Genomic DNA, 12,716 nt, shown 5'->3' with positions numbered 1-12,716 from the left:
CATAAAGTCTGGCTCTCAACAAGGAACATTTGTTGCAAGGTGCCTTCTTTGAAATTTGCTCCACGGGTCATTGGACCTTAAGCCATTTTCTGCCAAGGTTAATCCAGTTTGCTAAAAGTTACGTCTTCCCTCACATCCCAAGCTGCCCAATGCCTTCCATGTGACACTGTATCTCTTTAGGTTGTTGGTCCTGAACCGCTTCTCTCGTACCTCTCCGCTGGCTACTCCTGCACCCTATTCTTCTCAGGAATATGAAGCCCATCAAATTCTGAATTCCAAGTTTTCTCGTAAAAAACTAACGTACCTAATTGATTGGAAAGGTTTTGGTCCTGAAGAGAGATCGTGGGTTTCAGCTACAGTCTGCACTTCTTCTTGCCAAGAGGTTTTTATCTTTGTTTTCACCTAAACCTAGACCCCGGCGGGTGGGGAGGCCCCGTAAAAGGAGGGGTAAAGCCACACTTACCTGTTCCTCACTAAAGCACAGGCATCACTCTCCTGCGCATGCGGGCAATTCTGATGCTGGGCGTACCTGTTTCCAAGCTTTATCAACTCTGTCCAATCTGCTGGCCAATCTGAAAATAGCCTCTTGCTATTTCATCAACCCTGGCTATTTAGCTAGCTCACAGACTGCATTTTGTGTTCGTGCAAGTCTTTACTAAGTGGCTCGAGCTCCTTAGTTCTGTGATCTAGTTCCTGTTCACCTTTTGCTTAATCCAGTGTTTCCTGTGTCCAGCTCCTGCGTTAACACCTCGTTGTCCAGTCGGTTGGTTCTGTACCTCCTGTTGCTTCCAGTGTCTCCTGTGTTCCCTGTGCCCGCAGTGGCCTTTGTGTCAATGCAGTCTGTCTTCTGGATTCCTGGCTGTTGACCCCTGGCGTGTGACCTGACCTCTCTTGCTTGCTGCCTGCCTCGACCCTGGCTTTCCTTGACTATCCTTCTTCATTTTGATTTGGTACCGTGCTTTGCCCACCTTGGTTTGCCCAAGGACCACAACCTGGCAGTAACCAGTGGCGCAACATCCTCACATGGAGAAGGCTCTGGAGAAAACCTGGTTACTGCTTAGCCTTGGCCCTTCTCAGGGCTCACACCACCTCCGTGCAAGCTATAGCAACCCCTAGTAGTCTGTCTCTCCGTGACAGGTGCATGACAGGTACCGTATTTTTCGGACCATAAGACGCACTTTTTTTCCCCCTAAAGTGGGGGGAAAATCAGGGTGCGTCTTATGGTCCGAATGCATATTTTTTTACTTACCTGTATCCCCGCTGGTCCCCGCAGCCAGTGTCCTCTTCCTGTGTCCCAGCGTGCGGCACTTGTGCCCGCCCACGAAGGCGGCGCCGATTGGTTTGATGAATGCCGATCGGCGCCGCCTTCATGGGCGGGCACAAGTGCCGCACGCTGGGTCTCAGGGAAACACAGAGGAGGAACACAGACAGAGGCAGATAGCAGCCAATGTCTGTGTTCCTCCTCTGTAGGAGGCTGCTATCTGCCTCTGTCTGTGTTCCTCCTCTGTGTTTCCCTGTCTTCCAGCGTGTGGCACTTGTGCCCGCCCATGAAGGCGGCGCCGATCGGCATTCATGAAATCAATCGGCGCCGCCTTTGTGGGCGGGCACAAGTGTCACACGCTGGAAGACAGGGAAACACAGAGGAGGAACACAGACAGAGGCAGATAGCAGCCAATGTCTGTGTTCCTCCTCTGTAGGAGGCTGCTATCTGCCTCTGTCTGTGTTCCTCCTCTGTGTTTCCCTGTCTTCCAGCGTGTGGCACTTGTGCCCGCCCATGAAGGCGGCGCCGATCGGCATTCATGAAATCAATCGGCGCCGCCTTTGTGGGCGGGCACAAGTGCCACACGCTGGAAGACAGGGAAACACAGAGGAGGAACACAGACAGAGGCAGATAGCAGCCAATGTCTGTGTTCCTCCTCTGTGTTCCAGCGTGCGGCACTTGTGCCCGCCCACGAAGGCGGCGCCGATTGATTTAATGAATGCCGATCGGCGCCGCCTTCATGGGCGGGCACAAGTGCCGCACGCTGGATCTCAGGGGAAATCAAATGAATTTTTTTTTTCTTGTTTTCCCGTGCGGAAAACCTGGTGCGTCTTATAGTCCGGAGCGTCTAATGGTCCGAAAAATACGGTAATTGATTCATGCAGCTTTCTATTTTGATATTGTATTGTTGATACTTTGTTGTTCTATAATGTGTAAACTGTTAATGATGTTTTACTTTGTCTTATTCTTTAATTAAAAAACTCAATAAAAATTTATTAAAAAGGCAAATGCCAGGCTGGTAATGAGGTAACTCCAGATAAGTGTCTCTTTAGGGCTGCTGCTCCTATTTATTAGGTCCAAAAAAAGGCAAAAACACAACAGTCTTTCCTTGCAGGGTTTTTTTAACAAATCAAAAGTCCTTTATATCAAAATATAGCCTCCTGGCTAACCTAAAACAAAAGTCCAGGCTGTTGAAATGTCACGCTTCTCTCTACACAGGTTAACATCCACAGAGACTGGTTCGCACAGTCACACGGCCTTGCTGCTTAGCACCAAGTGTGACATATAGGCTTGTGGGCCTTGGGAAAATCTGTGACCCAGAGTTGTGAGTTTGCCCCGCCCTACCTATGCAGACTTCCAGTGAAACCAGCCCTGAGACAGACATTCCAGTGAAACTAGCCCTAGGGCAAACAATCAGCACAGAAAGCTAGAACTAGAACTCTACTGGTTCCACCTCAGTAATGAAACCTGAGAAACTGTGGAGTCACATATCGTCTATCCAGGAATTTTCCCAGTAACAGAGGTGCTCTCTTTGTCCCTGTTTTACAATATATAGAATGCTGATATCACTTCTGAGAAATGCAATTTATATTTTGAGAACAGTGCCATCAATCCTGTAACTTATTTCTATAGAGCAGAGACTTACCAGCCAATTCCTTGCGTTGGGTCATCCAGTAACACACGCACAATGTACAAGAGACAGGACAGGAGTTTGAGGGAAAAGTTGAAAAGACGGATTCTTAGGCCTGGAAAAAAAGAAGAAATCAGATTGATAGCCCAACCTATGAGACCAATCTTTAGTACATCACTTTTTGTGAGAGGAAATCTGTCACAACATAAATAAGTAAATGTTCACATAGACTGGTAGAATCTGATCTAGTTCCTAAAATAAATGCAACACCTGCATTTATGATGAAATAAGTTCGCCAATAAGTGACTTTTGTTAAACTTACCAGGGCCATTTTGGTCACCAGTGTACCCCCAGCATTCATGTGTGATCCAGTTTTAAACAGCTTTATGTAAAGTGTTCATACCTTAAATATTTAATAACAACATACATTTTTTAATTTTTCATGCTGTTACCTAAGTATTTACAGTCAAACTCTAGCCTAGACCTTTTTAACATGGAGGAACATTTGAAAATAACTTTTAGGACTTTACAGAACCCTTCTATAAATACTATATCCACAGTTCACAGCACATCAGTGTGGTGGTCAGCGGGAAGAATGCCTGAGCCCTTTTATATCAGTTCATCTGTGCTGAGAGAAAGTAGTTGTAGATACATATTCAGGTCATCTGCACTGCAGCATCTAATTACTACATTATCTTAATATAGCCAATCTGCCATGAAAGTAAATGAGCTGATGGCTGAACACAACCAGAACACTCCTCTGTGGTAGAAGAAACTGAATTTTTGTCTTGTGTGCATCTTTAAGGACTCAGCAATCTCATATTTGTACAATTTTTAATAATTTAAACAAGACAAGAGTTTGTAGAATACTCCCAGCAGTGACCTCAGACACTGCTTCCTGATGTCCCCTGACCATTTTCTTTGTTGTTAAGTAGGTCAGCACAATGCTCTTCCATTCTTTCTTGTGAAGGTTTTAGTCTTTCAAGCGCTAGAGAAAACAAGCAAAGACAATAAAGCGACCCCAGTGTCACTGTCCGTACAATACTACAGCCTCAAAGGGCACCACGTAAATCAGTTCTATGATACATAATTACCTTAAAATCATTCCAAGGCAACCAAAGAGGCTTTGTCAAGGGGAGATATAAATTATGAATCCCAATTTAGAGGTTTTCTAAAACAGTAAATATCTGTTTTCCTAATGTGTAAATAGTTACATAGTTACATATTGAGTATGTAACAAGGATTTACAATACCATACTAGTTGATTTCATTTGATGACTTTTATAACCTATGGTTTCTGGGTCTGATGAAGCAGATTTTTTGTTCTGTGAAATGCGTCACCACCATTAGATACCATTGTTGAAGTAATTCCTGTAATTATTCTTGTCTTATATACAGAAATAGTCATTTGTTAACTTTTATGATGTATATATGTTTTTTTAAAATGTGGTTGTTAAAAAAATTATAAATTTTTAACTGATTCAAATAGTGGTATATCTCTAACAAAGCCTCATTATTTGGTGCCAATCTATTTATTTAGATTGAAAAAAGACATAATAAGTCCATCAAGTTTGACCACTAGGGAAATAAACATCCCAGATAAAAACTCTATAGACAGTTGATCCTGAGGAAGGACAAAAAAAACCTTTGCTACAATAATATTGTTCACTTCTTGCATATTTATATGCATGTAAATGTTTTAACAAACTGCTCACTGTGATCCTAAAATAGAAAAACATTTCATACATATATTAACATAATAACGTAACTTTAAATGGTGTTTACACAATTCTAAAATCTGTATCTTTCATTAAAATACTTGATAATCCCCCTCTCCAAGCTCTCAAGCAACCAATGCAAATATACACAGGTAAAGCTGTTGTTTTGGGTGATCCAATCTACATTGGGGTGTTACTTTCCTCTTTGTGTTCTTTCTCTATAAAATAAACTAGAAATCAAGCAGGACCAATAAAAGCCTCTTGTAATGACTGTGGGAGGTGTGCACAAAAAAAGTGTTGTTTACAGTCACCTTGTAGCAAAATCTCTGATACATGCAGAATTTATTATTAGTCTATCCTTACAGAGTGCACAGCTTGCAGTACACTAAGGTCCAACATCAAAGTCCCCGCTAAACCATAACTGACCAATAGATGGCACCAGGCAAAAACAAATCTACCCTGCACTTCACACAGATTGTTCAGGGCATGTCCCATTAATTCTTTCCATAACTGGACTATATTCCATGTTCTACAGTTGACTGCTCAAGCTGTCAAAACACAACAAAATGCCTTATCCGCTGAATTATTAAAAATGTATTTAATATTTGCAAGGTTTAAATAGAGACCTGTGATAGAGCCCCCAAATGTTGTTTTCTTTTAATACTTTCCGAATCATCAACCTATAAAAAGCATGTGGATATTGAAGTCAAAGGCCTAACCTCCATACTTAAAATGTACTGAAATCACCTAATTTCAATCATATACCTGAAATGTTTCAAAAAAGGAGGTCAGAAATGACAGCCACTATATTTTAGATATGTCATACCAATGAGTATATTACCAAATATTAAGCAAGAGTTTTGTTTTAAAATATACTGTATGTCTGTCTTGTGGTGAGTAGAAAGTACTGATCCTGAGCTCCTTCATGAGACCTAAGGTCACACAGCCTTGGGTTATGAAAAGCATATTGGCTTTTACTCTATTACAGACTCCTCAGAGGCCATTGTGCTCATCTTTATGTACTGTACATCTGTAAATATCAATACAATAAGGGTTCTGTTTATATTTCTTGTACAATTTTTACCCACTGGATTCAATTAGAAAATCATGAACCATGAATAAAAGTTATTCACACATTTGCTCACTGAATCCAATGTGAAACATATACATTTTGGGTGAAATGAGTCTATATAAATAACCACTGAGATATAATTAGCTTTTTATTGTCCTTTGTTGGAGCTCCACACAAAGAGCTGTGATCTACAATTCAATGCTCAGCCTCCAAGCGCATCACTTCTCTCCAGATAATAAAAGCTGCATGTGACTGCTATACAAGGAGGGCAGGGGACACCACAGACTATGCCATAAACAAGAACTTGTGAGAAGAGTGGGTTAGGATCAGAAACTGTCTAGGATGTGCTGCCACCAAGGAAAGAAGTGAGGAATCTACCAAATGTTGGGCCACACAGCAATACAATTCTGACATTTCAAGCTAATTTAAAGCTAGAGTTCTACTTTTGTATGTTTTGTTAATACAAGCACAACTATTGCATCCCTCGTAACTCAGAAATGTATTTCTTCATGGCACAAAGAAATTAGACACTCACTTGATCTTTGGTTTTTGATGAAGAACAGTTTCAGTCTCTCTTTGAAGGTGTTCTCATTGACATAGAATTCGACTTGTACTCTGGAAAACACAGAAACAAATGTAGTCCTTATATTCATATACCAAATAGTGTGCTGGTTTCAGGGAATCACCACATCAGTGACAGCAGCAGAACAGCTTACATTCCAATCCACAGAACAGCCACCCACTAAAATTAATTTACCAATTTAAATGCGACAGTCTACAATGCTGTCATTGTACAGCACTATAGAATTTGCTGGAGCTATAAAAAAAGTAAATTAACTGCACCCTTCACATCAGTCTCTGAACTAAAAGAGCTTACACCCTAGTATCTTCACCATTGTAACATTGCTTTATTTAAGACAGAACTCCAGCCTTACTTAACAGAACACAGTTGTACAGGTTCCTTTCCTGTACTGACATTGTCACTTCCTGGCTGGAGGACATCCAGCATTACATAACCATTCCTCCCCAGGCCTTAATGTCCCTGGCTCCCTCTTTAATTGCTTAAGAGGCCGACCAATGCATATTTTGTTTGTCAACCTGACCATACTTTAATTCTTTCTACATCCAGTTGGTTAATTTTCATTGTCAGTTTATTTTTCCTCATTTTATCTTTTCCCTTTTTTTGTTTTGCCCTCTAAATTCATCTATCAAAACTTCCTAAACCAGATTCACTCCAAAGGCATTTTCACTCTTGTAGACCATAGACTCCATTGACTTGAAGAACTGATTACAAATGCTTAAATGCTTGTAGAGGTGTTTATAAATGCCTATTAAGGTGTTTTGTGTATTTTTATGTGTTTTTAATGCCTAAAACCATAAAAAAAAACTGGGGGGTTCCCTTAATATTTCAACCAGACACTAATAAGGCTTTACTAAGCTTAGATCCTTCCTGAATAAGAAATGGAGTAGCAAGCATGTGGGCCTCCTCTTGGATCCATAAATGGTCCTCTGAAATGTGACTTGCAAAAGAAGGGGGCCAAAAAGTGTATAGCCCCCTTCCACTTTGGCAGCCAAACCACTGCTTACCCTCAACAACAGCATGGGCTATGATGGGCACAGCAAGCCTCATCCCCACAATGTATACTCTGTGTTATGGGGGGTCTAAAGATCAGGAGCTTATTTGGAATTCAGAAGTACCCTTTAAAAAGGGGGCCCCCGGATATTCACAGCCTCACCCTGAGGAAGAAGTAGAGTGGAACCTCTCACCCATTCCCTGAAAGGGTTACATAAACTCTAAAAATAAAAGCACAAGAAGAACTAATACTAACCTTTGCAGAGACAAGCCACTTTACATTCAGTGCTGGCTGTATTCCCTCCACAATGACAAGAGCTCCTGTCATTTGTTCAGATGGAACAGCTAGAGACAGCTGTCCTCAGTTGCCCTCTTGTGTGTTTGGCTGAATGAAAACAATGATGACATGAACCGTGTCATCAATATTTCCATATATTCTGTCAATCATACAAAAGGACACTGTTGGGGTAGGTGGGGATTTGTTTTTTGCTAAAAAGGAAAGTTTTAGGCACTAAAAACACCCAATAATACCTGCAAGTGCATTTGCAAACATCTGCGTTTTTCATTGTATAAGCATGTCTGCTATTCAAGTCTATGTAGTCTAAAAAATGGGGAAAGTGTAAAAGTGAACCAGACTGGGAAAACAAGCAAAGACAAATTAAAAAACACAACTAAATCTAGGATCATTGCTTTAGACATGAAGACCCAGTGATGCTGTCTCCAAGTCTAAATTATGGTAAGTTATGAAAAAGGAAAGGTTTTATTTAAATTGTAATAACAATTTTAAGGAGGGAGGCATGGAAAAACCAGGAAAAGCAACATACAATCAGATTCAATTTCAATGATAATGTATATAACATATTGCAACAGAGAATCCTGAGAACATCAAATTGGTCTCTGCACCAAAAGAGCTTACACCCTATTCACCTTGGCGCAATTACCATACTTCCACACTGTCCCCGATTTAGATGGACGGTTTCTGTTTCAGAATCAAGTCCCTTATAGCCTCCTGAGCTGTCTTTTTTGGGTGGATTTTTACACCTATCAGAACATATTATTTAACTATTCAAAATTGGTATTTTGCATTAACCTCTATCCAGCCATAACTAATTTAGGTTTGTATTTTGAAAGCTAATAAAAAGGAAACATATTTCATTAAAAGGACTCCTCTATTTAACCAATCATTTTTAGTGTAATTTTTTTTTTATTGCCTGCAAAGGAGGGGCGCGGAAGGGACATGTCATCAGAATACATACTGTGGGCTAAAAAGCATCTCTCTTCCCTGTCTTCAAACGTTGGGGGCTGTGAATTGAATATTCTCAAACATATCAGGGTAATTTTGGTTAGAATTCAGGCTTGATTAAATAGAGATAAAGAAAGGCAAGAAACCCAAATATGGGAGAGAGGGGGCATAAAAATCTTTGCAGTTAGCACCCCTCATGGTTGGTATTAGTACCAGAAGGCCTGAGTCAAGTAAGGCACAATTGTCATTGGTACACCCTGCAGAGTACAATCCTTCCAAGGATAAGCAGATCTTATAATCACAGCGTGCAATAACACAGAGTATTACACTTTCACAGAAGCAATGCAGACTGTGATATAACCCTGACAGTGTTTATATGCCTTGGTTACTACAAATAAAGCTTTGCACATTGCCTATCACATTTATACGTTCACATATATGTAAATGTAAAGGACATCTAAAACCAATATTTCAGGTTTGGATAGACTAATGAAAAAAAAAAACCCACTTTCATGTTTTTTTTTTTGTTCTGCTTATGTCTGTTCTGTATTTTGTTCTGTCCCAATTGAGCATGTTCCTTTTACTTCCTGTCCTGAAGGCACTGCAGAAAGTGTGGGTAAATCCTGTCTTTGACTGTTGTCACCAGAATAGGTGTCCTGTTTCAATTGTAAATTTTTGTTTTTGCAATAATTTTCTATCAAATACATCAGCAGCCGCCAACCTTTCCGACCACACAGGCCACTAAATTCATCATTTTAAATCCTGCAGATCATAAAAATATTTTAAAAAAAAGATAAAAAAAAAAAAAGATAAATACACTTGTAAAATAATGATCTTCCTAATGGTGCCTGACAAGGACTGTGGAGGCTAAAGAAAGAGTACGATGGCCCTGAAACATGCAGCATGCATACAATTGTATGAAGTGAACAATATAAGTCATCCTATTTTTATCCTGTTAAGTAGAGAAGAGATTGGTGTTGGGTGCTTTAGTGTAATGTAGGATGTTATGTATTAGTATAACAATGGGCAGATACAGTACTAATACTAAATTGTAAGCTCTTCGGGGCAGGGTCTTTTCCTCCGTGTCACTGTCTGTATCTGTCTGTCATTTTATTTTAATGTACAGCGCTGCATAATATGTTGGCACTATATAAATACTGTTTATTATTATCAATATTATTATTTAAAATTAATATTAATTATAATAATAATAACAACATGAGTACATTGGACATTTTACACCATTTTTAACAGCGATACAACACTTTTCATGACTCATATGATTCATATCTAATAATGAGGAAGCTGACAAATTATCCGAATCAGAAGGCAGAACCTTAAAAACAGATACCTGTTAATCCATCTGCCAAGATGTGTCTGTAAAGGCTGGACAGTTATATGGCAAAACCACATGTGACAAAACAGGTGATGCAGTCATGGTCATTTTAGGACACAACCAGGATGGCTACACCAAGTGTGTCTGTGTGGGAGGCATTATCAAGAACAGCAACTACTCCTTGGACTAAAATGCTGGCATGAAACAATCATGTAATTCCTGGTGCCTGTGCAGTTTTGTGGCTGTATTTTTCTAATGTCTGGCACAGATCAACTCCTGCTTCAATGTACAGTATACAGGGCATACTGAGGAAATCATTTATCTTGCCATGGCATACTGATGAGATACTCTCAGCCTAGTCCCAGCTATGTCACGAGACTAGCACTAAATTAGGACTTTTATTAGTAAAAGCCTGTTTCCAAAAATACTTTTTGTAAAAAATATTAACTTGCTGTATATTATGACTTGTCATGATTATATCCATATAAACTGACTGAGAGTTCCCCTTTAACAATGTTAAACAATTGGATGGACATGACTATGGGCTGAACAGAATAATAATGTTGGGGTTGGTCTCTCTATTTCAGGTCTGCTGCACCTTTTGTGCCTCCCTCTGACCTGTTGTGTACCTTTTATTAACAGTGGATATTTGTTATGACCTTTTTAATCCTTTTCCAATTAAAGCAAAGCTGGCTGACTGTAATGGCTTCTAATTGGAAGAGGGGAAAAAAATCTCCTAATTGGCAACAGATTAGTGAAACAACATTTCCTGCAATTAAAATCATGTGGCCTAAAGATTTAGAAACTTCTACTCAAAAGGAGAATATATGACAGCAGTAGAAATAAGGCACCAAAGACATCCACCTGGGAGAAGAGATTTTAGGGTGATTAAGAGGTAGTATGAAGTGCTGCAAAACTTAGGCATAGCTAAAATGTTTGCAGGGCATGGCTTAAAAAGAAATTATGAATACATAATTGATTGTTTATTGCTGTCTATGTCCTGTTTTTCCTTTCAAATCCTGGCCTTGAAAAACAAAAGGAAACTACAGATTTAGGGATATATTTAGATCAGCCTAAAGATCAAGCAACACCCCATGTGGCTCCTTGGTCACTTGCACAGCGGCACTGGTTCATAAAGAACCAACATTGCATTTTCAACTGATGGTGGCAGTAAGTGATGCTGGCACTGCACACCACCCCCCCATTATTTTCCATGGGGCTGCCGCAGCAAGGAAAGGTACTTGTAGAGTCTTCCCCAAGGTAGCGGTTCACTGGTAGTGGTGACCACACTGCAACCCTATGGCCTAACCTAATCTCTAAAAACTGTAAATTCCCTTCTTTGATACCTATCACCAGAACCGATCCCCACTGGAAGATTCACCCTCATCTCTGTTCTGCAGACAACCTCTGTTCTGTAGGACTCTTTTTATAAAACAGTGCATCTGACATTCCCTCAAACATTCCCTGGCAATCTTCCAGGTCTATGTGTTTCAATGGCAGTAACTGATTTCTACTAGGGAATGTTTGAGGACATGCAAGATTCCTTTATTTACGAATCGAGCCCCAAAAGTTTAGATCTTCTACGGTATCTACTTATGTTTGGTGGCAATGACCACTAGGACAAACAAAGATACATACTTATGTTGTCTGTGCTACCATAGAGAAGATTTCCTCTTACCATTTTGACACCCAACAAGGCACACCAAGGAGCAATGTCTCAAATGGGACTTAGACAGAAATAAATACCTGACAGTAATCTTGTTCTATACTACACAAGCCTAATATTTATACAGTATAGATCTACACAATTAGGTATCTAGTTGTTATGTGTATCACCTTCACAATTTCTTTCCTTGAGTTATTAAACTATTTTCTGCAATAATCACAGCAATAATAATGGCATACATACAAAATAATAAATAAATAAATGGACCTTGTACAATCAGCATCAAGGTTGTTAAGTATTCTGTGGATGACACAAACTATAAAAAGTGGTCAATAAAACATATTTCTACAAATGAATGAAAGGCTCATTTTAAAGCAGAACAAACAAAAAAGCGATTTGAGTGAACTGCAACTATTGTTCTGCAATAACGCATGGTAAAAGGTTTTCAACGCATTAAGCTCAGTTTGGTGCCTTGTGGTGTCGTTTCATTTTCATCATTTATTCACCACAAGCTCATACACACAAACACATACAATCTTAGTATTATTTATCTGTGGCTACCTCTACTTGTGATACTAACCATAAACATGTGAATTAGTTGTTGGGCTACAGCTAATAAGACCTTTAACTACATAGTTCCCATAGTTTTATTGCCATTGCACTAATTTTACCCCAAAATGTTACCATATTAACCCCAAGAAGGCAGACACAGCTTATACACATTTAAGCAGCTCTCTGGAATTTTTTGATTTTTGTAATTACAGTGAAATCTGATCAAACAAATTGGATGAATAGTTTGACTTTTTTACAGGTGTCTAAAATTTATACAACTCTTTTTTTTCTTAGTATAAAGTATGTATGCTGGGTCATTTACTTTTCAATTAGAAAAGATGGCAGAGTGACACATATTCCCCCCACACATCTGGGGTGTTAAAAGCGTCTCTCATTCCCATGTCCCAAGGACTTGTAGTGCTTCAAACACCACTTGAGTTTTGCTGGAATTATCATGCAATTACTTCTTAGCGCTCCCTTGCTTTCAAGTTAATAAAGCACAGCTGAGACAATCAGGGACTCTTGTCTGTTCACAGTGCGACGTGCATGAAATCACAGATTTGTGAACTGGAAAAACCATTACAGAACTTGTTCTTGCAGATGAATGTATATTCGCTGTAACTACTGCAACAAGTACACAATTGATTGCTCCTGTTTCGCTAATT

At 39.6% G+C, this 12,716-nt stretch overlaps 1 protein-coding gene across 6 annotated transcripts in view; it reads right to left on the bottom strand.

Moving 5' to 3' along the window:
• Positions 1 to 12,716, bottom strand: part of KCNT1 (potassium sodium-activated channel subfamily T member 1) — a 187,491-nt gene that overhangs the window by 89,300 nt on the left and 85,475 nt on the right. For 5 of the 6 annotated variants that reach the window (XM_072429352.1, XM_072429355.1, XM_072429350.1 and 2 more), the window contains 2 exons: positions 6,217 to 6,296; positions 2,907 to 3,006 (listed from right to left, as the gene is read on the bottom strand). In XM_072429352.1, coding sequence (XP_072285453.1) covers positions 2,907 to 3,006; positions 6,217 to 6,296 — 180 coding nt within the window. The remainder of the gene's footprint in view (positions 1 to 2,906; positions 3,007 to 6,216; positions 6,297 to 12,716) is intronic. The other variant, XM_072429354.1, reaches the window with a different exon arrangement.

The sequence above is a fragment of the Pyxicephalus adspersus genome, chromosome Z (genome assembly GCF_032062135.1).
Source record: "Pyxicephalus adspersus chromosome Z, UCB_Pads_2.0, whole genome shotgun sequence".
Lineage (NCBI taxonomy): Eukaryota > Metazoa > Chordata > Amphibia > Anura > Pyxicephalidae > Pyxicephalus > Pyxicephalus adspersus.
The sequence above is the reverse complement of the archived record's forward strand: the minus strand, read 5'-3'. Positions and strand labels throughout refer to the sequence as shown.